Genomic DNA, 26,375 nt, shown 5'->3' with positions numbered 1-26,375 from the left:
TATGGTGTTTAACACCACACCGCAGTGGGTCAGGAGATCGGCACCTACATTTGCATATGGCCAGGATACAGTAGAGTACACAAATGCATACACATACCTTGGGGTGGTAGTTGCAGGACCGAAGTTTACTCTTAAGAAAGCAGCGGATGCTAGATTATCCAGAGCCTCTGCGGCCTTGGGAGGGTTGGAGAGGATGTGTTCACAAGTGCAGTTTCAGGAACCACGAACAAAACTTTGGCTCTTTGATACTGTGGTGGCTTCGGCTATGCTTTATGGGGTCCAGATTTGGGGACCATCTGTGGATCAGGATAATTGGAAGTCAATGGAGAGACCTTTGGTATCCATGATTTCCCGAATGATTGGAGCCAAGGCCTCCGTACCACACGCGATTACCCGAGCGAAACTAGCGGCCCCTCCGATAGAAATTGAAGCTCTTACCCGATCAGTGTCCTTTATACATGGTTTGTGGGATACAAATAATTGCCGATATACTAGACTGGCCCTCGAATCCTCTCAACAATTAGCAATGAAAGGGGATACATCATGCTGGTATGCGCAACTGTCCTCGTGGTTTCGGAGACACGGGTTCAGTATGGAAAGATTACCCCCCTTCCAATACTCTCTTGAGGCCCCATCACTGGCAATTACACGAACGGAGATTAATAAAATCATCCGACAGGATCTTATACAGTTGGATACTAAGAGGACATGGGTAGACCCTACACAAGAATTGGGCACGAAGATGGCTGACTACAAAGAAAACTTCCTACAACTATCTGAAGATGGATTTGTGATTCGCCCGAGTTACATGGATACCCACCTGTCTCATGGTTTGAGATGTGCTAATGGTCAGATTCGTACATCCTCACACCAGTTGGAAATTGAATTTGGCAGATTTAGGGGAATCCCACCTGAGAGCAGAATTTGCAAGTTATGCGGAATGGAGCCGGAGACAGAATTACACTGCATATGCCACTGCACAGTATACAATGAGATACGGGGGCGTTTTCATTGCCTCTTTAAAGAAGGCTTTGGACCTCTAGATAGAATCATGCAATACCAAGATCAAAGATGCTTAGGCTTGTACCTACTGGAACTACATCGGCACAGGGATAATCTAATGAGAAGACAAAGAGCACTACAGCCTCAGAGGCCGATCACAGATTTCTTCGGATCGAGAGAAGCCGGAGTGGAAGGAGAAGCAAGAGGCCAACAGCCAGCACAAAGGAGTACCCACAGTCATACCAAAGGCACACTAATTGACAGAGCGACTGAGCTTAGGAAATCAAGACAACCACGACCAAGATGCAGAAGCACACTTCACCGGAGGAGACTACAACAAAGAATTAGAAGCATTCTAGCCAGACACCTAGAATGCTCCTAAGAAGTTTATTTAATACTTTGTACTTAGTTTTTCACATTTATTTTCACACTTTTCACACTTAGTACTTTAGTACTAAGGTACCCAGACATTGTAACAGATTCACCACTTTTGTATCAGTTTGGTCTCATAGGTCATTCTGGCCTTTTAAAGACGTATAACATTTCATTTCATTTCATTTCTCTCTCTCTCTCTCTCTCTCTCTCTCTCTCTCTCTCTCTCTCTCTCTCTCTCTCTCTCTCTCTCTCTCTCTCTCTCTCTCTCTCTCTATACGAAGTAACCACGGGGCTTGTACCCTTCATATTACTTAAAGCCAAAAGGCTGAATATACAAGAAATCCATGGGAGAAATCCCAAATAATCAATCGATACAACTGGATGTCTGGGTTAAAAACCCTCAAAGATAACCATCAAGCTGTGAGGGAAAAGTACCCAGAAGGTAATACATAAAAGGTGAAAAGGGAAAGGGACTAGGAGTACTGGCTGTGAACCCTACTGACTACACAAATCTGCCAGGTCTCTCCCAGTGATGCAGCCCCAAGAGCGTCCACAACCTCTCAAAACTCAAACTCCACAAAGCACGTGCCTGTACCACCAATCAAATCTCCCAAGGAACTCTATAACCATGATGCTGGCCCTCCAGGGTGTCCCTGAACCACTCTATAATCAATCTGGATCTGATACAAGGAAAGTAGAAGTGGCCTTGGCATCCCATCTCTGAAAAGAATATGGAAGAACTATGGTGTCCTCCAAGACGAAAACCATAGGGATGCACCAAAAGGAATCCGACACTTACCAAAACAACTGACCAATGGCACTGTTGAACTGAGGAGACAGCAGGTCGGAGGCCAAACAGCCAATATGATTCTCTGCCAAGAAGGAGACCTGCTCATAGAAACTATCATAGACTGTCACAAGGTCCCACTCTTTGTCATATCTCGTCTCCCTGAACATGGGAGAAGAGGCCGAACCCTGTAGAATAGCACCCCCCCTAGAACAGAACTACAAGAACAAACTGAATCTGAGTCTGAAGGGGGCCATCTCTCAATCTGCGGTCTGGGCTCCTCCAAGGGCCAACGTAGAAGAAGTGACTAGGTAACCACTTGGACAACGACACATCAGACTCGGAAGAGAAATAGGAGGGAGGAGAAACAACTCTGACAAAACCAGGAGGTATCATCATAGGTGTTTCTCCAACCTCCGCCGGTCCTGTAGCAACTGAAAGCTGCACCCCTGAAGGAATCACTGAAGAAGGGACCTCTGCTGAATCTCCATGGGATACTCTGACCACTGTGCCATCATGGAGAATCTCCTCCTCCTGTGGTCTCTCCGTAGGCTGCTCCTCCACTACCAAACCAGGAACTCTACTCTCATCCTGTGCTATCATCTCAGGAGGTCTACCTGGAGGCTGCTGCTCCACTCCTACCCTGTCTCTGCGGCGGTAGACCTTCCTCTCTACTGCCTATGACCTCTCTGCCATCTTCTGACACTGGGGCCTGGCCGTGGTGCGAGCCTGACCCCCTGTACGGTGCCGCTGACTGTTACCCGACACTGTTGTAGCATAGGACATGGCCTCTCTAGGCCGGGTCTGAGGTGGCTCAGGTGGCTAAGCCTATCTAGCCCTAGGTGGACCTCCCCAATTCCGAGCTTTAGGACAATCTTTGACAAGATGTCTCAAGGAGTGACATCTCAGACATTGGTTAGGTCTACCTCTGACAACCAAGCGCTGAGTGATAATCGATCCCTCCCACTCAAAACTGATAGACTCTGGAAAATCTGAAGTGGGGAAAACAGCCACCATCAAATAAGGAACAGATGTAGAAAGCTGAACAGAATCCTGGAAAGGAGTGCCAAAAACCGAACCAAACTGTGAAAGCACCTCTGGGGCTAGCTCCAGGAAAGAGAGCCTAACCGAAAATCTAGGCACCCCACATCTATCCTCAAAAGTAGTCAAGTCAAAACCTTTGTACCACTCTGAAAAAAAAGATCAGCTTATCTCCAAAGGAGAGAGGAGACTGTCCGATGAGTGGGGCAACACTTTCCTTAGATGAAAGTAAACCATACCTGTTGTTGCTGTGCTGAGATTTTTTTCTTTTTTTTCTCCTGCAGAGAAGGGATAAGGCTACAGGAGCAAAGACAGAGGAGGTAAGGGGAGGAGGAGAGGCCGGATGGAAGAGGATGGAACCTAGACAGGTGGGGCAGGAAATAAAGGGGGGGGGGGGGGGGGGCAGAGGTAGAAGATTAGAGGAAAGGGATGAAAAGGTTTGGGGGGGGTGGGGGTGGTGGGGGATACAGATGGGAAAGGAGACAAGAGGAAAGGAGGGCGCGGCGCGCGCAGGAGAAGGTGAAGAGGTGAGATTAGAGGAAAGGCAAGAAAAGTTTTTTTTTGGGGGTGGGGGTGGGGGGGGGGGGGGGGGGGGGGGGGGGGGGGGGGGGGGGGTATGGATTGGAAAGGAGACAAGAGGGGAGGAGGGTGCGCAGGAGGAGGTGAAGAGGTGAAAGGAGACCAGTGGGGAGGAGAGCGCGAAGGGGAGGGGATGAGGGGAGGGGCTGCCCTAGGGAGTGAGGGAAGGAGGGCACGGAGGAGGAAAGTAGGAAAGGAGTCACCAGCAACAGCCGCATAGCAGGTCGAAACAACACCACGCACACAATGCAAACTCCAACGCGAACAGTCTTCACGAGCACAGCAGGACAGAAAAAACGGGCATCACCCTTCACAATGGCACGTACCTGCAGAGCTGAACCTGTCGTCGCAAAGCTGAGGAGAGCGAACCACATCTGAACGATGGGCTCTCTCTCTCTCTCTCTCTCTCTCTCTCTCTCTCTTTCTTTTTTTTGCTGAAGCCAACTGGGCTTGGACCCATTTCATTACTTCATAGGACCAAAAGGCCAAATAAAACATGAGATGATGGGGCTGAAAAACCCCTTTCCAAGATATGCAAGGGGAAAAGCCTCATGCGCACACGGGCAAATAAAATGGTACAAAAGGAACAATAAAAGGCATAGAACGGACAACAATCCACCCATGGGGTAAAAGCATCATATATCCCATGCAAGCATCCACTAAGACCTCCTGTAAAACACCTCTGTGAAAACACTGCTGCAATCTCAAACTGTCCAAATCACTGAAAAACCACGACACTGAGACCTGAACATCTCCACCATCCACTCACAGAGCTCCACACATCCCACCTGTAAGACTGTAGAGCTGCCCTAGTGATGTCCCATATCCTGATCAAAGTGGGAGGTTGTCTGTCCGCCTCCATGTAGAAAACCATAGGCAAGGACCAAAAAGACTGTCTGTTCGACCACACAAGCTTGCCTATAGCATCATCAAACTGAGAGGAAAGAAGATGATAAACCTGAGGACCAAAGAATCTCTCAGCCTCAAGAATAATCTGATCATACTAAGCGTTTGCTTTTGACTGCGTATCCCAAGCCTGATCGTGCAAAGTCTGAAACATGAAGCTCACCATCGGCTGAGAACGAGTACCCCAAAAAACTGGAACCCCGGAAGAGCCCTCTGCCAAAAGAACCATGTCAACCTGAAGCGGACCTGGCCTCAAAGGAGAATCTGGATATCTCCACGGACCTAATGCGAAGAAGAAATCCGGGAGACACATAGAAAGGGGGATCTGCGAGGGGGAGGGAAAGCGGACCACTGAAGAAGAAGCATCCACTACCTGGCCAGAATCTCTTGTGAGAGGGACAACTGAAGGAGCATCATAAACCTAGGAAGGTTGTCCCAAATCCCCTGATGACGACTAAACTACCACCTCCTCAACAATTGGAGCTAAACTAGCCCCAATAAGCTGCACCTCACCTCACGCGGTCTATAGCCTGAATATCTTCTACAGGTTTCTGTCGTCTTCTGTAAACCTTTCGAGGCTCCACTGGAAGCCTCCCTAAAGATCTCTGAGCATGGGATCTCTATTGTCCCTGAGAAGCCTCTGACTACCTACATGTTGTGTCTGTCTCTGACTCTCTGAACCCTGCCTCTGTCGCTGTGCTTGCTGTGGTTGCTGTTGTTGCTTGGCTTTAGGCTGGCTTCTGCAAGCCTGAGCTATGGGACAATCTTTCACGAGATGCCCCATCAAGTTACAGTTCACACATTGGTTTGGCCTTCCTATCACCACTAAACTCTGTGTACGCACTGTGTCTGCCCACTCGTAACGGATAGTATCAGGAAAGTCCATCGAATGCTGAGCAGCAACCATCAAAGAGGGAATAGAAGACCTGAGCTCTATAGAACCCTGAAAAGGTGTGCCAAACAAAGCACCAAACTGTGTAAGAACCTGAGGCACCCTAAACTATGGCGACGGTAACCCAGGGAAAGAGAGTTTTACTGGAAACCTGGGAACCTGGCATCTATCCTCAAAGGAAGAGAGGTCAAAATCTGCATACCACTGAACAAGAAATACCAAGTGCTCTGAGCATGGGAGAGGAGACTGTTGAAGCAGATCAGAAGCACACTCCTCCGATGAGAGTAATAACATAAATGTGCTTCTGCCAAGAAGGAGAATGTCCTCAATGCGTCCACTGCTTCGGAGCCGGATAGAAGCATCGATCCAATCTCTAAAGGATCCTCTAATACGCCGGTAACCCACAAAACAGCCAATCAGTGCTCTGGAAGCAAATCGAGAGATGTTCTCGTGAATGACCTATTTTGCCTCCGAGGTGAAAGAGAGAGGAGCCATAATGCCACTATACCTGCGCCTTGCTGTGAACCTGTGTGCTGCCCAAACCTTTTTTTTTTTTTTTTTTTTTTTTGGGATAAGGTTGTGAAAATTGCAGAGGAAAGAAGGGGAGACTCGCAGGATTGAAGGGGGGGACTGGCGGGATTGAAAGGGGGGACTGGCGGGATTGAAGGAGGTGGGATTGAAGGGGAGTGGGAAAACTGCAGAGGAAAGAAGGGGTGGACTGGCAGGATTGAAGGGGGGGACTGGCGGGATTGAAGGCGAGCGGGGCTAAGGGGGAGAAGAAGGAAGCGGGGGGCAAGGGGAAACGGGAGGTGAAAGAGGAAGTGGGGGATGGAGGAAGCAGAGGAGAGCTAGATAAAAAGAGCGAAGAGGGAAAGGCCTGGGAGAAGAGGGAGAGTGGCACGACGAGAAGAGGAAGAGAGAGTTGGGGGGAAGGGCCGGGAGAAGAAAGGCACAAATTGAAGAGGGAGCGGACTGACAAGAAAACGGGAAGCGGAAGGATGAGCACGAGGGGGGGGAGGAATGGAGGGGCGGGGTGAAGAAGGAAGAAAGCAGCGAAGCAGGCTATGGAAAACGGGCAGGATGAAACAAACCTGGGGCGCGCGGATCACAACAGGAGCAGGTGCAGGACCCCTTCAGCTTCGTGACGCCAGTGACGGGCTCTGCAAAGTCTTCGCAATAGACATATCCATATCCAGTTTTCTTCACGTCGCGTCTCTCTCTCTCTCTCTCTCTCTCTCTCTCTCTCTCTCTCTCTTTGTGAGTAACCACTGGGTTTGTATCCTTCATATTACTTTGAAGCCAAAAGGCTAAAAATACAAGAAATCCATGGGAGATATCCCAAATGATAATCAATACAATTGGATGTCTGGGTTAAAAACCCTCAAGGATAAACATCAAGCTGAGGAAAAAGTACCCAGAAGGTAATACAAAAAGACGATAAGGGAAAAGGGAACTAGGAGAACTAGCAGGGCGGGAAAGGAAAGAAAGGAGGCGGACGGAGGGAGCTGGGGCTGGAGAGGAAGGCGGGGGGGAAAGAACCGACGGGGAGAAGGGAAAACACAAGCAGCAGGCGGTAGGGCAAAGACAGCCCATCACTACAGAAGCCGAGAACAGCAGAGAAGGGGCAGCACGGCACGCACAGTAGGCACGGACAAAACAGTAAACAAGATTAAAAGCAAAGAAGAAGCGAGCATACCATATCCCGTCTCTCTCTCTCTCTCTCTCTCTCTCTCTCTCTCTCTCTCTCTCTCCTCGCCCTGCTCCCTCGCTGCCCCCTCGCCCTCGTCCCCCCCTTCTTCTACGCGTAGGATGTAAATTTTTTATTTATTTTTTTAATTTATTTATTTTTTAATTATACCCCCACCCCCCCCCCCCCCCCCCCCCCCCCCCCCCCCCCCCCCCCCCGCAAACACTTTTGTTTTCCACACACAGTTGAGCATTTTGAGGGTGCATATTCTGGTGACTCCCTTGTGGCCGGCTTCTCCACTCCCCCAACTGTCGCGCCCGCTGCTAGGGTGGGTGCACACGTACAGCTAACTCCCTTGCGGACGGCGATCAAGCATGAGGAAGATGAACGATAAAGCCGACCCCCTAGAGAATGCCATTCAAAAATGCAAAGAGGAAATGACGGAGACCACTACCAAGATGAACCGCAATCTCTGGGCACAATAAACATGCTCGAAGGACGCGTGCTGATCCAAGAGAGCAAGATAAGCACGCTCGAAAATCGAGTGACGACCCAAGAGGAAGAGATCGCGTCACTCAAGAAAGATCTCGCCGAAGCACGATCAAGAAACGCACTGGAAGAGGGCGAACTGCAACCCTCAGTAATCGAAGAAATCAACACGATCAAGGAGCAAGTACGGGCCATCAAAGAGGGAGAAGAGCAGCACAAAGAAATGACGACGTCTTGGGTGGATGTTCTTACCAAAACTCAACAGAAGGCGGACGAAGCCGAGAAATGGATCAAGGTGGCCAAGAAAGGGAAAGGCAAGGAGATAAACCCCACGTCCACACCCAACAACATCATTAATCAGACACTAGAGGAGGAGCAGAGGAGAAGGGTGCGCGCTTTACATGTGAGAATTTGCGGTCTTAAAGATAAAGGCAATGTGGAAGAAGAAGTAAAAGAACTCACAGCCTTGATGGGGATCCATGAGCCGACGCACACAAGGGCATGGAGAGTGGGCAACATAAAGAAAAATGGAAGCAGTGGAGAAACCTCAAAAGAAAGAGCACTCATCATCCGTTTTCCGTCCATGCAAGCAAAGAAGACATTCTTGAAGAAAAGACCAACTCTTAAAGAGACTGGCACCTTTCTCGGGGATGATCTAACCCTCTCGCAGATCGCTCATATGCAGGAAGTAATGCCGGAGATTAGAGCAGCAAGGGACAAAGGCAAGATCGCTTTTTACCGGGACGGAAAAGTGGTAATACTAGAACAACGCTCCACATGACAGTGCGAGACTTATGGGACCACACTCAAAGTAGCTGCCTGGAACTGCAATGGATCTATGCGTCTTGATGTGGGTGCCTTAGAGGATAGCTTAACTGGAAGAGACATCATCTTTTACTCTGAGACACACCAGGCCCCAGGGCAATCCATGCCTCACATCAGTGGATACAAGTGGGGGACGGCCTACAGACAGGAGACACGCTCAGAGCACAGAGGGCGGGGCTCGGGGGGAGTGGCAGTGTTATTTAGAGAGGATCTGCAGCCACTGATACATATAGCCCGCAGGGACGAGCAGGCTAGGTACAGTTGGGTGAGACTGAAAGCAGAGACAGGCAGATACCTCTATCTAGCTATTTGCTACTTTCCCCCGAGTACATCAGTTTATGCATCACCCAGAGGACAGTCCCCTTTCTCTATTTTGGATGATGACATATGGGAGTTCTCTAGGGACGGTGACATTATCATCCTAGGGGACTTCAATGCTAGGACTGCCCATCACCAGGCAGTGTTTTATGATACTTCAGAGGAGATGCTATAAGAGCTAGATGTTGCAAAGACCTTTACAGACTATCACACGATGTGGAATATACTGAGTATGGGCGACACTTGATAGACATGGGCATTGCACATGGATCGGCCATCTTGAACGGCCTACAGAGATTTCCTGCTGCGGGAGGTTTTACATGCTTCCCACACAGACATGGAGCCAGCAAACTGGACTATGTCATGGCACAGCCGAATCTCATCTCTAGTATCTAGGATCTCACAGTTGGGCCCAAATCGGTCGGGGTGGCAGTGGATCATGCTCTGGTGTCGATGACCATTTCCTTCCAGTTCAGTGTAGCACACAGGCCACGAGTAGCAACCCCTACTCGCTACACATTCACACGGGATACGGACTCTGTATACATGGACGGAATCTACAGACGCCTATGCACTGAGGACGCGGGGCGACCTCTGGAGGAGCTAACTACTATACTGACACAGACATTACATGAGGCAGCAGCAGAAGCATACCCACACACCCTGCCTGAGCAGAGCCGCCGATAAGGGAGCATACCTCAGAACAGCTGGTACGATGAGGAGGGCCGCCAGACTAGAGCCAGACTTCAGAGGGAGGTGCTGTTGGGGGACGTAACTCACAGACAGTCACAGATTGACTTCCGACGCCTGGTGCGGCGGAAGAAGAGGGCTTTTTTGGCTCGACTCGAGCAGGACCTATATCAGCTATTCTTGAGTTAGGACTCGCGTGAGGCGTGGCGGCTCTTTCATGAGTAGTCCCCCCCCCCCCCTGCTATTTCCTCCACAGAGACCTGGTGGGTCAGTACGCATCATCTTTGTACACAGTACCTGGACAGTCGCCCCTCCCCAACCCCCCTGATCCATGCCCACACGCATGTGTCTTTTTCACTGCTAAGATGGTGAAGAAAGCTATCGACAGGATGAAGACTGGGAGAGCATATGATCATGATGGCCTAGTCGCTGAGCATTTCATGCATGCCAAAGACCTACTAGCAGAGCTTCTAGCAGTTATGTTTAACCGTGCCATGTGTGAGGTCCTACCGGACACTTGGAGCCTATCTACGATCGTACCTATCTTCAAATCAGGAGACCCCATGGAGCCTGGGAATTATCGCACTATTATGATTGGGCACACACTGGCACGGTTATATGCATCCATTCTTGAGCAACAGCTCAGTAGATGGGCAGAGAGAGAAGGAATACGTGCAACTGGGCAGGTAGGATTCAGGAGAGGCTTCTCTACTCTTGACCATATCCTAATGCTCAGGGCCATCATCGAGGAAGGCAGATCTCATGGGAGACGGATCTATTGTAGCTTTGTGGACTTCCGCAAAGCTTTCGACAGGGTACCCAGAGCTAGACTAATGCGCAGATTACAAGAAATGGGAGTACCCACAGAACTCATTTGGGGGATCATGGCATTGTCCAGATCAGTAGTAGGGCATGTACTCACCCCGGAGGGACTTTCTACAGCGGTTCACTCCACTATTGGGGTAGAGCAGGGCTGCCCGCTCTCTCCTACTCTTTTCGGTATGTATGTGGATGAGGTTTCTGACTACAGTGACAGCGATGGGGATAAAGGTGCTCAGTTGGCAAGGACATGGATTCCACTTTTGTTATATGCTGATGACATAGTGTTGATCTCCGAATCCCCAGAGGGAATGCAACGTCAATTGGATGCTTTGCATACGTTTGCCCACGAAAGTGGTTTGTCTGTCAATCTGGGTAAAACCAAGGTTATGGTGTTTAATACCACCCCACATTGGATCAGGAGGTCAGCACCTACATTCACATACGGCCAGGAGACTAGACGCTTACACTTACCTTGGAGTGGTTTTTAGCGGACCTGCATTCTCACTCAGAAGAGCACCAGACACCAGACTTACTAGAGCCCACGCAGCATTGGGTAGATTGGAGAGGATGTGTTCGCAGGTTCAGTTTCAGGAGCCCCGGACGAAGTTCTGGCTCTTCGACACTTTGGTAGCTTCAGCATTGCTCTATGGAACCGAGATATGGGAACCTTCACTAGATCACCACGGGAGGCCGGGTCGCTCAGACGGATGGGGGAACATGGAGAAACCTCTCGTCTCTATGATCTCGCGGCTCATTAGAGCCAAGGCATCAGTACCACGGGCCATTATCCGAGCAGAGCTAGCAGCCCCCCCTCTTGTGGTGGAGGCGCTCACTGTATCAGTCTCCTTCATAAACCGCACATGGGAACTTCCTAGAGATAGATATGCTCGCATAGCACTTGAATCCTCTCGATAGTTAGCCATACAAGGAGATACAACATGCTGGTATGGGGAGATGACATCATGGTTTCAGGCACATGGGTTCAGCATAGACAAGCTGCCACCATTCCATTACTCATTAGATGCACCATCTCTCACTCTTACACAGTCAGAGATCACCAAGCTCATCCGCCAAGACCTGACCCAGGTAGACACCAGGAGGACATGGATACAACCAGCACAGGAATTGGGCACGAAGATGGCTTTCTACAGAGACCACCTTCTCCAGCTTACGGAAGATGGTTTTGTGGCGAGACCCAGATACATGGATACCCACTTGTCTCATGGGATACGATGTGCTATTGGCCAGTTACGCACATCGTCTCACCAGTTGCGGATTTAGACTAGGAGATACAACGGAGTACCAGCAGAGGACAGGACATGCCCCTTGTGTAACATGGAACCTGAGAGAGCTACATTATACATGTCGCTGCCCCGTCTACTACAAGATAGGAGGCCGCTTCCATTGCTTGTTCAGAGAGGGTTTTGGACCACTCTCAAGAGTCATGGGATACGAAGATCAGAGATGTCTGGGTTTGTTCTTGCTCGAGCTGCGCATACACAGAGATAGCCCGATGAATGGCGAGGCTAGCCAGTCTCAAAGACGGATCACAGACTTCTTCAGAGCAGACACGGGACAGCCGCAAGAGCCACTCCCACAACAGAGCTCCCCCTCGTCTCACACCAGAGGCACACTGATTGACCGAGCGATTGAACTGGGGAAATCCAGGCGCTCGTGACTGCGAAGACTACACAGCATCGACGGAGGCTACGACAGAAAATTCGGAGCACGCTGGCCAAGCAGGCACGACGCCCGGTCAGAATACTAACCATGGAGGAAATTGATGAGATTCGCCAACGACCGATGATAGATCTCTTGTGATTTAGCTATCCTAACAAGCCGCCCATTTTTTTGCTTAGTTTTTTGCCTGGCTCACATCGACCAACTTAGGACCCCATAGTATATATCTTTGTTTTGTACTGTTGCTAGGTCATCTTGTTACTCTGACTTGGTATCAGATCCACCACTTTGTAACTTTCGGGTCTCATAGGTCATTATGGCCTTTTGAAGACGTTAATAGAACATTTCATTTCATTTTTCTATCCCGAAGGCAACTGGGCTTTGTACCCTTTATATTATCAAAAGCCAAAAAGGCTGATACAAAGTATTACATCAAATGACTACATAATAGGGAAAAAACCCCTCAAGATACAACATGAAGTACAAGAGGAGGGGAAACCCCGTCCCACCAAAGGAGCCAAAGGATTGTTGCAGTGAGATGACCGAAAGCCCCTAGAAGGGCCTTTCTATGTGAAGCCTGCTGCAAACTGCACAAATCTACTAACCACCATTCTCGCAGGGGCACCAAACAGTGCAGTCCAATGCTTCGCCGCGACCCGCGGAACGGGCTTTGCTTCCAGCGATCACACCACTTGAAAAAACCATTGACAAGAGTAGTCAGAAAGAGGAGGTGGAGCAGCCAGCAAACCACCTCGAAAAGGAAGGAGCGGGGAGAGAGCAACATTTGCAGAAGAAGCACCGCCACCAACTTGAAGAGTGCAACGCTACTTCAGTCCACCCCAGGGACAGACATTCGGGCTGTGGAGGAAATAGCCACTAGATCTGACAAGAAGTGCTGAGCTGAACAACACCACCACTTGCAAAAGCAACAGCAACCAGCAGGACAAGGAAGGTGTTGGGGGAGAGAGCCGCCGCCCCATCCAACAGCCAAGGGGTAAACCAACACACCACCAAACATACATAACACAAAATCACACACACAAAAACACACACATACCCAAAAAACCCTAATCCCCCAAAACACAAAAAAAAAAAAAAACATAAAAAACACACACACATACCCACACCCCACACACACACACACAACACACACATCCGGGGAAGAGGGGGGCGGTTGGTGTACCTGTTGGCGGAAGGATGGAGGCACTCTCTCCCGGTGGGGGGGCATTAGCCAGTGCCACTGTTGCCCTCTCTCTCTCTCTCTCTCTCTCTCTCTCTCTCTCTCTCTCTCTCTCTCTCTCTCTAAATCATTGGGCTTGTACCCTTCATATTACTGAAAGCCATAAGGCAAAAATACAAGTATCCGTGGGAGAACTCCACAAAAGATGAACCATACAACTGGATGTCTGGGTTAAAAACCCTCAAAGATATATACATGAAGCTATGATGGAGATGGAAAAGTACCCAGAAGGTAGTACACAAAGGAAACAAGGAAAAGGGAGCAAGGAGGAATGACTGTGAGCCCTGTTGATGACTGCATAAATCTGCCAGGTCTCTCCTAGCGATGCAATCCCAGCAAAGCCCTTCAGCCTCTCCGGGCTCTGTATCCACAAACTGCTTGCATGCACTGCTGCTCAGAACTCCCAAGGAACTAAAAATCCATGACATCGACCCCCAAGAATGTTTACCATCCACTCTGTACCTCAGACCAAGATATGAGGAAATGGCTTTGGCATCCCATCTGAAAAGGAGGAAAAACTGTAGCATCTTCCAAAACAAAAACCTTCGGAAGACACCAGAAAGAGCCAAATGCATACCAGCATAACCTCCCGACCGCATCATGGAACCCATGAGTGAGAAGGACGGTGGCCATACAGCCAAGGTGAGTGTATGCCAACGAAGAAACCTCCTTATATAAACTGTCATATACTGTTACCGGGTCCTAGTGAGTATCAAATCTTGTCTAAAACATATATATAAACATGGGCAAAGAGGTCAAGCCTTGGAGAATAGCACCCCCATAGTGAGAAAACTGTAAGAACATTAGTTGAATCTGGAGAGTTCCATCTCTCAATCTGCCTTCTCGGCTCCTCCATGGGCCCAGGGAGAAGAAGTGACTAGGTAACCACTGAGACAAGGGCACAACGAACACAGAAGAGAATTGTGAAGGTGGAGAAACAAATGTGATGAACCCCGGTGGAGGGATCACAAGTGTTTCTCCAACCTCCGACAGTCCAATGGTTTCTATAAGTTGTACCACTGAAGGAATCACTGACGAAGGAGCCTCTGCTGAGTCACCAGGGTGCTCTGTCTCTGGAACAACCGTTCAGCATGGAGAATCTCCTCAGCTTGTGGTCTCTCAGGAGGTGGCTACTCTACCACTGTAACCTGCTCTCTGCTACTATCGTCCTATACTGTCGTCTCAAGGGGTCTACCTAGCGGCTGCTGCTCCCCAACTGCCCGCTCTCTACGACGATAGACCTTTCTCTCTATTGCATGAGGCCTCTATGCCTGTCTCTTACGTAGGGCTTGACTTGACTGTCAACCTTACTCCCTGCATGCTACCCATGACTATGACCCAACTCCGTGAGCATAAGAATTAGCCTTGCTAGGCCAGCGGAGGTGGCTGATACCTGGCCCTAGGTGGACCACCCCATCTCTAAGGTATAAGGCAATCCTTGACAAGATGCCCCAAAGAATGACACCTTAGACATTGGTTGAGCCTGCCTGTCATGACCAAGCTCTGAGAATGCACAGCGTCCTCCCACTCGTATCTGATAGCGTCCGAAAACTCCATAGTAGGATGAACGGCCACCATCAATGAACGAAGAGATGCCTGAAGCTGGATAGAAAGCACTTTTGGCATCCAAAACTCTGGGGGTAGTCCTGGGAAGGAGCTCTCTCTCTCTCTCTCTCTCTCTCTCTCTCTCTCTCTCTCTCTCTCTCTCTCTCTCTCTCTAACTTTCGGGTCTCATAGGTCATTAACGTCTTTTGAAGACGTTAATATAACATTTCATTTCATTTCATTTCTCTCTCAAGTAACCACTGGCCTTGTACCCTTCATATTACTCAAAGCCAAAAGGCTGAAATTACAAAGTATTACAGACTGCATAACGGGGGAAAAACCCTCCTGATACAATAATAGGCTCAAACTGAGGGGAAAAGTACCCAAAGCCTAAAAATAAACAAGCTACAGAATGACGACCAAAGCCCCAGTGGACCCTTTGTTTGAAGCTGCTACTATAGGCGGCATAGATCTGTCAAACACCATTCCCGAAGGAGTATCCAGCGATGTCGCAATGGAGCACTTGAAACTCTTCCCACGGCCCATCGCTTCGGGCTTTGATAGCACATTGGCCCTGCCAATCACACTGCAACCGGAAGAACAAATTGATGAAGAGGAGCCAAAGGAAGCACAGTCATAGAGACCACCGAAAGATCTGGAGGTGCGGGTACAACTTGCAAGAGCAGCAGCCTCGAGCAGGACAAGTGTAGCAGCAACCACCAGAAAACGAAGGCCATCTTGCAAAAGCATCCACCACCTGGGGCAGGACAAGAGGCCTTCGTTCTACAAGGAGAGGAGGATGATAAATCGGTGAAGAGCCGCTATAGATCCAAAGAAGAGGCTTCACCCCCCCTTCCGCCTCCGACACAGAAGGAAAGCTGGGAGGGGAACTCACACACACCACACACACACACCCCGCCCCTACAAGCAAACCTAGACACACGCCCCCAAGAACAAACCCAACACCAAACAAGCAAGCAAAAATTAAAACACACACAGGCAGAAAACCCTAAACAGCTCCCCAAGCAAACAACAAAAGAGAAAAGAACATGCAAAGTAGAAACGCACAACCCAAACAGCAAAAACACACGCGCACACACAGTGCACGCGTTGAACCACACACACACACACACACACACACACATGCATTCCATTCGCGCGCGGCAGGCAGGCAGACAGCGGGAGCGGCAAAGGGGGTCGTGTCTAAACAAATGCGGACACGCGCACACTGATGTGGAGGCAGGAGGGGGTTGCACGAGCAAACAGATGGCAAGGCCCTCTGGCCTGTCACGTGGCCCATCTCTCTTGTAATGGACACACATGATCTAGTTTTATGTTAAGTGTAAAAAGTTACACAACCTATACTAATGCTGGTAAAACAGAGCATGTAGTTTTAGGCTTACAAAGTGCAGACCATATCAAGCAAGACATTCAAAAGAATATAAGGATAGAAATATGTGAATGATCTGCAAACCATAATTCTGTGGTGCTAACAAAGTATGTGATTCCATGCTGATTACCGGTGCCAATTACAATATTAAAAAACGCATTGAAATCTGATCTGATGTCTTTGTGAACATGTAGAGCAGAACATCTATGCCGGATCATATGCACACAAAAAATGAGTCCCTAGAAACCTGTTTCTAATCAAAGCACTAGTTGCAATATGATTTCATGAAAAAGTAGCTTTCAAAACAGTGATTTATCATAAAAAAAAGACTCTCATAACAGCTTTGGCAACACCCCAAACAACTAGGACCGCATGTTCAGATGATTGACAACATGTCATCAAATCCAGCATGTAAATCCACGTCAAGATTCAATTTGATCAGTACATACATCCTACAATACCCACTTGTGCCACATCTTGAGTCAAATCAACAAAATAGTGAGATAATGTCAATTGTTTCATAGGATAAAGCTTCTGCTAATCAAAAAACAGATCAAAGGAAGTAAAATTACACAACCAAGCAGATCAATCTACACAACCAAGTAGATCACCTGAATCCTTTAACTATGCAAATCAATATTTACGAACAGTTTACATCTTCTCAGCTGAGTTAAGACTGAGATCCAATTTGGGCTTTACACTTTATCCCATAGCTTGCGCCTAGGCAGCCTTTTGCGAATCACATCAGCTTTCGTCTTGTTTTGTAACTCCTCCTTCAGGGCATTGATCTTCTTTTGAGAAATCTTCTTTTCTATTACTGGAATAGCAGAACGGATCAAATATGAGACCTCCTTGTACTTTTCTTGCTTAGTCTCAGATGCGAGGAACTTCAACACTTCAAATGCAGCCTCTGCCAAACCAAGGTTTCCACCAATAAAGCTGAATAGATGGCTCTTCTGATGCATCACCTCAAGTAAGCAAAACATCTGATTCCATGCACTGATAGCAATAAATTCTTCCTCTTCTTCAAGACTAATCATCCAATTTAAGGCGTTGTTCTCTGGATTTTCTGTTGCCAAATCTGCCAATACTGACCAAAATAGTTTCATTCCACTTCGTTGAATTGCATTATATAGCTGTCCATCTTGTTGGCATCCGTTGTAAAGGGCATACGCAAATCTACAGAAAGATCCTTTTCCTTGGAGACCTTGGACATCCTTGATACTTGCCATGATGGTTTGTGTGTCATTTCTGTACTCCCCCATTCCTGAGAGGCATTGGAAGATCTCATCTGCGTCCTCAGCTAATACTGCCAAGCCTTCCGATACCAGCACAGCTTCTGAGACTCCAATCTTTGCTAATCCTAAAGAGCAATCGACGTCATCAATGACCCTGCGATGAGTTATAAACACCTCTCCTGGCTCTAAGTCTTCTTGTTGTGTCACCCTTCTTGCCTTCCACACAACGGTGCCTTCCCTGCTTGCCATGTGGAAGATCCTCTCTGGTGTATGAATCTTTGCAGGCGAACCCTCATGGATTCTATGCAAACAAAGAGCTGTCGATGTTGGTGTCAACTGGGGTAACTGTGTTAGCATCTTTGTATATGCAATGGTGAGAACGAAAGGATGCAAAAACCAGAACAACGCCAAGAACAAATGGCTCTGCTCGTGCAGCTATGGCAAAGAAAGGAAAGAAGGAAAGGATGCAAAAATCAGAGCAAATGTCGAGGCTATGGCAATAGCGGATGGAAAAGATATGGCGAGAAACAGGCTATGGCTATGGCGAGAAGGTATGGCACGCAGAAAACACAAATCCTACAAATCCTTCTCGTAATGAAACGCTTTCAGATTTACTTATTACTTCGTTAGCGTAGGAGCGAAAATCAAATCCCTGCCCTCTCGTTAACCCACATGGCGTGGCTGCTTTCTTCTGAAAAAAACCACTCCGCTCTAAAAAAACTACGACGTCAAAAGCGCAACAATTCGATCTTCTCCACAAGCAGTTCACAGGTTTTCAAAAGCAGCTCGGAGATTTGTCTGCAAGTTTGTCTCTGGCCACTGTTTGAGAGAGAGAGAGAGAGAGAGAGAAGGCTCTCAGCAGCAACTCGATCTTCTCCACAAGCAGTTCGCAGGTTCCCAACAAGGGCCGGCGGGCCAGAAAGCTGTGGGCTGTTTTCACCAGGTGTGAAGGAAGGGCCTTTCTCCAGATGGGCCAGAAAGCTATGGGCTATTTTCGCCAGGTGTGAAGGAAGGGCCTTTCTCCAGACGCTATCACCTATGTGTGTAGCTTGCGAGCATGTGGCTCTATGCAAGATGCCTTTGAAAAGAGATGGCGTGCTTGGCACTACCTTAGTCGATATGTATGCCAAATGTGGGATACTTGAGCAAGCACAAAATGTGTTGGAGGAGCTTACTGTTTGGAACAACATCAACTGATTGCGGGATACACACAACACAAGTAGGGACAGAAAGCTCTAGGCTTTTTCAACGGTACAAAGTGAGCACCACCGAATGAGCAGAAACAAGTGCAACATCACTTACCAAGCATACCCATAATCATCATCGACCTCGCATCTTGCTGTCGTGAATCTAGCCCAATTCACTCGCCAAACAAAACAACTCGAATGAAACGCGGGATGGTGCTCACCGGAGCTTATATGGTTTTTGCATTACATCAGCAATCTCTTCCTCCCATGCGTCCTTGAGCGACACCACGCCTGGTTTGCAATAATCGGCGAAAATTCTGCCATCCCTTTTTGTACATCGCCTGATCATCGTGATCTGCCCTCTACCACACTGGTTATTTCCACGCGCACTCATGTAGTGCTCCCACTCGTTGCTCAACCCTCTTTGACGAGGGGGAATCCATCGGCCATCCTTTTCCTGTCCCGACATGCTGTCTCACTCATGCCCACATATCTCACCACACATCTTAGTTGCTCGCTGGCCCCCTGGTACATCGCTGACCATCCAATTGTGTTCCTTGTTGCCTGGTAGGCCTGGTCTTGTACCGAGCACACTTTACCTATCTTGCATCCTCTTGTAATCCGCCCCATCGTGGGGGAATCCAGTGGCCATCTGAGGCCTGCATTTGAATCAGCCCCCGCTGATCCATTAGGTGTAACATACGTCTTCCCACAATGAGCCTACTAAAATCAACCAACGGCTCTAACTCCGTTGGCTTGCCTTGCATCGACCAAGCGCGTTCCACTGTGTTGTTAACTCTGCACCTCCGCACATGTAGGTCATTCCATATTCAAAAGCATCCCGGCGTTGGGTACCTTCTCCTGGGTCCCATACGAGGCTACCTTGCCCTTTGTCCTTCCCACATAATTGTCCTCGAGGGTTTACCGTTCCAACCCCAAGACTTCCTTTGTCAAACGTCAATGCACACTTGCGTACATCGATCCTCAACAGGGCTGTCTCAGTCCCAGTCTTTACCTGTCCGCTGGTTTTACTCACCAAAAGGGATAACCGCCCTAGCTGCCATCCGCAAACCCAAGAGCACTCAATCTGGATACATACCACGAGTACTTTACTCCGGACTTAAAGAGGGGCTTTGGCCCCCTTACCATAACCACCAATGTAGGTCTGCAACCCCCATTCTTTAGCACCACACATCTCGGCTTCATCTTCAAGCCTGCTTCCACAACGTAATCGATTCCATTGCGATGGCACAAGGCTCCCTGGGCCTCCGGGTTCTATTTCCCAAAACCCGCATAACCACACATCTTTGAAGAACTTTTCAATCGCCCACTGGTAAGCACGGTCTCTCCAAAAAGCTAACCTTGGGTTACTTATGTGTGTCTCCACTGTAGACATGTAGTAGTGTTAGTGTGTATATGCACTTCACCAGGGGCACTTTTCTCCCACTGGGTTTTTTCCCTTGGACATCTGGTGTGAAAGGACACCTTATCTCTTAGGGTCTCATATAAGCTTTGTAGCTCTGAGTTTGTATATACTTTATTATTCTAATACAGAGAGATACATACAGAGATCTCGCACGCAAGCTCTGTGTCTTCTCCTTCTCCATCTTCTTCCAACTCTGAGTTGTTGTCTTCCTTCTATTTCCTATTTCATCATCTTCAACAATTGGTATCAGAGCAAGGTGATTTCCAGAGCCTCTACTTGCGTTTTCGCGTTCGCGCACGCAATCGCAGTTTTCAAGCAATTTTCGGAAAATTTGCTCGTGGGAGCATCCTCGACGTTCCGGGAGTATCCTGACTAGGTGACCTGGGTTTTACCCCCCTTTTGAAGCTGTTCGAGCCCTTAGAATTTTGTTCTAAGCAGCGTAGCAGAAGTTACTTTTCGGAGGCGTTTAGATCAAGAGGGTGTGCTTTTTGACAGATTTTCTTCAGGTAAACAGAGCTTTTGGGAAGCAGCTTGTCTTAGCTTTGTGCTGAGATTTTGTGTAGAGTTTTGCTTGCATTGGAGAGGAGATTTGTGAATCTCTTGGAGGATCTTTTGCTCTCTTGTGTGCATCCACATTATGGCTCAATCTACGGAGAAAGAGATTTTTGGTGCGTTTACATCCGAAGACAAATTGGATGGTAGCAACTATTCTCTTTGGTCGTTTATGGCCAAAAATGTTTTGGTTGGTAAAGGATTGTGGGATTATGTATCTGGAGATGAAGTTCGTCCAGGTAGCATTGCACCTGCCACGCCTGGTCGTGGTGCAGCTGTTGGTGCAGGACCCTCACAAGTCACTCCAAAGCAAAAGAGATGGGATACTAAAGATGCACAAGCTATGGCTGTGATTGCTTTAACCATAAAGAGGACAATCACACCACATATCAGATCTTGCAGAACTTCTGAGGATGCTTGGAACACTCTACAAGCTATGTTTGGAGGAGAAACGCTGCCAGAATAGAGTTTTTAAAGAAACAACTTGACAAAATACAGATGGACGAAGGTGACGATATCGTCGAGCATCTTACAAAAATCAGGGATCTTAAAGAGCAATTTCTTAGCATTGATGAAGTGATTCCAGAGAAGGACTTGGTTTCCAAAACACTCAATTCACTACCACCATCTTATTTGACTTTTCAGACTTCTTTGACTCTGTCTTTGCGAGCTAATCCTGAGCCTCTTCATTTTGAAGAGTTAGTGGCTTTGCTATTGCAGGAGGATCAATCACGTAAGAATAAGTCTTTACAGGTGGATGGTATAGATCATGCTCTTGTTGTACAGAACAAAAACAAGGGTAAAGAGAGTGCTCATCACTCTAAGTCTGATGCAGGACAATCTTCAGAGAAGTCTAAAGGTGATTCCGACAAGTCCAAGAAGAAAGGTAAATGTCACTACTGCAAGAAACCTGGTCACTACATTAGTGAGTGTAAAAAGCGAATTGCTGAAGAAAAGAAGAAAGAGTCAAATTTGGTTGTTTCAGCTTCTGGTGATTCTTCTACAACTAAAGAAGAGTCTGCAAACTTTGTGCAGGATATGCTTTCGTAGTATGTTCAGATTTTTCTGCTTACAGTGTTGACGAGACACAAATGATTTGGTACTTTGATAGTGGTGCATCTAGGCATATTACTTCAAGGAAGGATTTGTTTTGTTCATTGGATGCAGCTCCAGCAGGAAAGAAGGTGACATGTGCAAATAATGCTTCTTATCCAATCAAAGGCGTTGGTAAGATTTTGATTACCATTTCAAATGGTTCAGATTTATGCTTGCCAGATGTCTTATATGTTCCAGGGATCAAGAAGAATTTGTTGTCTGTATCCTCTCTTGCAAAAAATGGTCTTCGGGTCCTTTTTGAGGATGACAGATGTGTTGTACGAGATCGAGAGAATGGTTATTCTCTTATCACTACAGGTACGCTGGAAAATGGACTATTTGTGCTAGATCGTTATGAAAAGCAGATTCAGGTATGTATTGCAGAAACAAAGACTCGGGCCATGCAAGATGCTGAGTTGTGGCATGCTAGATTTGGGCATGTTAGTTATGGCAGTTTGATGACTTTACAACGTCATAATATGGTGCATGATTTGTCTTTATTGGAGATGCCACCAAGACATGCATGTGAAGGTTGTGTTCTTGGAAAGATGCACAGATTTGCATTTTCACAGGATGGTTCAGTTAGAGGGACACGAAAGTTGCAGCTTGTACACAGTGATGTATGTGGTCCTATGAGGACACCATCTTTGGGAAACAGCCTTTATTTTGTGACCTTCATTGATGACTTTTCCAGGTTTTGTTGGGTGTATCCACTCAAAGCAAAGTCAGATGTGTTTGCAATTTTTCAACATTATGTCGCCATGGTTGAAAATGAAACAGGTTGCAAAGTACAGACTCTTCGTACCAATCGAGGAGGTGAATACATGTTATGTGCATTTAAGGATTTTTTGAGAAAGAAAGGCATTAAACACCAATGCACTATGACATACACACCACAACAGAATGGTGTTGCAGAAAGGAAGAACGGGTCTTTAATGGAGACGGCTAGATGTATGCTCAAGGCTAAGAGTTTGCTTCATAAGCTATGGATGGAGGCAGTTGCTTGTGCATCACATGTTTTGAACAGGTGTCCTACTCGTGCCTTGAAGACCATTACTCCATATGAAGCTTGGTATGACAGAAAACCTTCAGTCAACTATCTTCGTGTTTTTGGTTGTCTTGCTTATGCTCACATCCCTCAACAGTTACGTGGGAAGCCTGATGATAAGGCAATCAAATGTATATTTGTGGGGTACAGTAGTGGAAGTAAAGGTTATAGACTTTACAATCCTGCTACAAACAAGTTTTTTGAAAGTCGTGATGTAATTTTTGCAGAAACTGCTGCTCAACCTATGGTTGCTTTTGATGTACCTCATATACAGGCACATGATGTATTTGAAGGTTTGCTTCCTTCTTTTGTGGAGAATCAAGAATCACAACAGGTTGATAATCTTGATCAATCTTTTAATCAGCATGTGACACCTCATGATGTAGAGGAAATTGTGCGTGAAGAGCAAGAAGTTCTCAGGGAAGAAAGAACCTTGCCTAAATGGGTTCAAAAAACTTTAGCACTCTTTGTGATGCAGATGAGCCTGATTCATTTGAACAAGCTTTAGAGTGTGTTCAGTGGAAAGATGCTATGCAGCAAGAAATTGATTCTATTCATTAGAATCATACATGGGATCTAGTGGAGTTGCCTACATGTAAAAAGCCTATTGGTACAAAGTGGGTTTTTAAGGTAAAAAGGAAACAAGATGGTACTATTGACAGGTACAAAGCAAGGCTTGTGGCAAAAGGCTATGCGCAACAGGAAGGCATAGATTATGATGAAACCTTTGCTCCTACTTCTCGTGCGTCCACAGTTAGATCACTAATTGCAATTGCTGCTCATCATGGTTGGAAAGTGCATCAGTTGGATATCAAAACTGCTTTTTTGAATGGTGATTTGCAGGAAGAAGTTTATGTAAGTCAACCAAGTGGTTTTGTTGTAAAAGGTCAAGAGCAAAAGGTATGTAGATTGCGTAAAGCTTTGTATGGTCTCAAACAGGCTCCAAGAGCATGGTATGAGAAGATACATACTTATTTGATTGGCCAGGGATTTCAGAATAGTCCAACAGAAAGTATTTTGTATGTCAAAAAGAGAGATGGAGTTCTCATTATGCTAACACTTTATGTGGATGATATGCTTCTTACAGGCAATACTGCAGATGAAATTGAAGCGTTTAAAGATGCTTTGAGAAAAACCTTTGAGATGTCTGATCTTGGTTTGCTACATTATTACTTGGATATTCAGTTTGTGCAATCAGAGGATGGCATATACATGTTGCAGGCAAAATATTTGCATAAAATTTTGGACAAGTTTGGTATGCAAAATTATAAACCAATCTCTACACCCGTAAAAACTGGATCAAAGCTGAGCATGCACGATGCTGGAGAACCTTTTGATGTACATACTTATGCAGCAGCGGTTGGTTGCTTGATATATTTGGCAGGCAACACTCGTCCAGACATTCAATTTGGGGTTTCACAAGCAAGAAGATTTATGCACAGCCTAGGTATGCATCATTGGCAGGCTGTGAAGCGCATACTTCGTTACCTTTCAGGTACCCCTAATCTTTCCATGTTCTTTCCAAGGGGGGATATGTATGGAAAACATAGTTCTATGCAGCTTCTTGGTTACAGTGATTCAGATTGGGCTGGTGATTTTGACACACGATATTCCACAAGTGGGAATTGTTTTTTCTTGGGAAATGCATGTATATCTTGGCTAAGCAAGAAGCAACCCACAGTGGCTACATCAACTTGTGAAGCTGAGTACAGGGCAGCTTTCACGGCAACAGTTGATTGTGTATGGATATGCAGGTTATTGGCAGATCTTTGTGAGTGTCAACAGGCACCCACTACCATTTTCATTGACAGTCAGAGTGCTATGGCAGTTGCAAGGAATCCAATATTTCATGCAAGAACAAAGCACATAGAGGTTCACTACCACTATGTCAGGGAAAGGCTACATGCAGGGGAGATCACACTAACTTACTGTCCTACATAGGATAACATTGCAGATATATTTACGAAGGCGTTATCACGAGAAAAGTTTGAAGCTTTCCGAAAAGCTTTGGGCTTACTCTCATACACATGATGATCTGCTACCTTGTACGGATTCACACTATCACTACAGGGGGGATTTGTAGACATGTAGTAGTGTTAGTGTGTATACGCGCTTCACCAGGGGCACTTTTCTCCCACTGGGTTTTCCCCCTTGGACATCTAGTGTGAAAGGACACCTTATCTCTTAGGGTCTCATATAAGCTTTGTAGCTCTGAGTTTGTATATACTCTATTATTCTAATACAGAGAGATAGACTACAGAGATCTCGTACGCAAGCTCTGTGTCTTCTCCTTCTCCATCTTCTTCCTACTCTGAGTTGCTGTCTTCCTTCTGTTTCCTGTTTCATCATCTTCAACATCCACTGAGGACCAGCTACTGCTGGTTACATAGGCACGTACCAGCTTTTGTTGCATCCACATCAACCCCACAGAATGGATCTTCGCGAGACCTCGATATATTTCATCAACCTCAATACACATAATTGGTTGGCCACATTCCCAGCTGTACTCCGCTGTCTTACTTCCATTCTCGACCACTCGCATCGATGCCCTCAATACCATGTTCGTTAATCCCACACATACTCTATCTGGTCGCGCTTTACCTCGAGCTGAACTCCCCATGCAGTATAAAAGAAATTCACGGGTTTCCTATTGTTCCTTCATCAAGTCTGGGGCTGAACAGGGTTCAGCCTCATGCTCATCCCAAGTACCATAAATGTCAGGCATCTTGCCTAGCAATTCCAATTGCTCCTTATTGCTTTGATTAGGATCAGGTGACTTGACCCGAATCCCCACTTCTTTGCTTGCGTCTGGTCTCACACATGGTTCGGACCTCGTCATCGAAGTTTCAAGTCTTTCAACCGACTCAGGGAGTATCCCCCTCTCCGAGTAGAGCGACCCTGTTTCATGGCCTAGAAGCGTATCCACCATCTCTGACCTTACATTCTACTCAGCCATATCTTCCCACAATTCCAGCACACCTAATATTTTCTCACCAGCCACCAGCCAGTCCTTTGTTTTTGAATCACACATTTCTGCGTACACTTGCGTCCCCCAATCATGTGAGGGGTGGGAGTCGTCAGGGCCCATCTGCCGCTCCTCTAAAACTTCCTCATTCGAATCCACTGTACGAGGCGTGTCAGCCTTCTCTGAATTCAACATCCCCATGCATTCTTGCACTCCCTAAACACAAAGGTAAAGAAGGGGAACAGGGCCCGTCGGGCGCTCATCAACATGGCTCTCACTCGAGCAATCTTCACCCAACACATCTGGCTTGCAAGCCATCAATTCCTCATCCCGAGAAGCATAAGAGTTACCACAAGTATCCACATCCATATTACCACGGTCATCAAGAATAACCCCTTCGCTCGGGAACATCGTATTCAATTTCTTGGCCAAATACTATTCCTCTATTTCAACCTCAAAAAACTGATCATCATCTCCTCTCATTTCATCCCCACATGATGCATTCGTATTCACCTCATCTTTCGCTTGTGTTGCTTCTTTGGCCAGCTTATCATGCATAAGAGACACATTCTCGAAAAACCTGGTTATCACCTGCT

At 47.1% G+C, this 26,375-nt stretch overlaps 1 protein-coding gene and 4 pseudogenes across 1 annotated transcript; all 5 read right to left on the bottom strand.

The window, feature by feature from the left end:
• Positions 1-1,653: 1,653 nt before the first annotated feature.
• Positions 1,654-3,587, bottom strand: LOC147459047 (uncharacterized; annotated as a pseudogene).
• A 986-nt stretch (positions 3,588-4,573) lies between these two features.
• Positions 4,574-6,092, bottom strand: LOC147459046 (uncharacterized; annotated as a pseudogene).
• Positions 6,093-10,481: 4,389 nt separating this feature from the next.
• On the bottom strand, positions 10,482-14,959 carry LOC147459045 (uncharacterized; annotated as a pseudogene).
• Positions 14,960-16,884: 1,925 nt separating this feature from the next.
• On the bottom strand, positions 16,885-18,082 carry LOC147459044 (uncharacterized). The gene has a single exon (XM_086510415.1). It carries the CDS (start codon positions 17,861-17,863, stop codon positions 16,964-16,966), a length of 900 nt encoding a protein of 299 aa, XP_086366541.1. The 5' UTR covers positions 17,864-18,082; the 3' UTR covers positions 16,885-16,963.
• A 219-nt stretch (positions 18,083-18,301) lies between these two features.
• The window catches only part of LOC147459043 (uncharacterized), an 8,433-nt pseudogene continuing 359 nt past the window's right edge, over positions 18,302-26,375 (bottom strand).

The sequence above is a fragment of the Adiantum capillus-veneris genome, chromosome 4 (assembly GCF_014529385.1).
Source record: "Adiantum capillus-veneris isolate H3 chromosome 4, ASM1452938v2, whole genome shotgun sequence".
NCBI lineage: Eukaryota > Viridiplantae > Streptophyta > Polypodiopsida > Polypodiales > Pteridaceae > Adiantum > Adiantum capillus-veneris.
Note: the sequence above shows the minus strand (reverse complement) of the source record. Positions and strands in the feature narration are given on the sequence as shown.

Bases quoted from the DNA above. Each gene is read 5' to 3' on its own strand.
- LOC147459044 (XM_086510415.1), bottom strand. From the start codon at position 17,863: ATGCTAACACAGTTACCCCAGTTGACACCAACATCGACAGCTCTTTGT.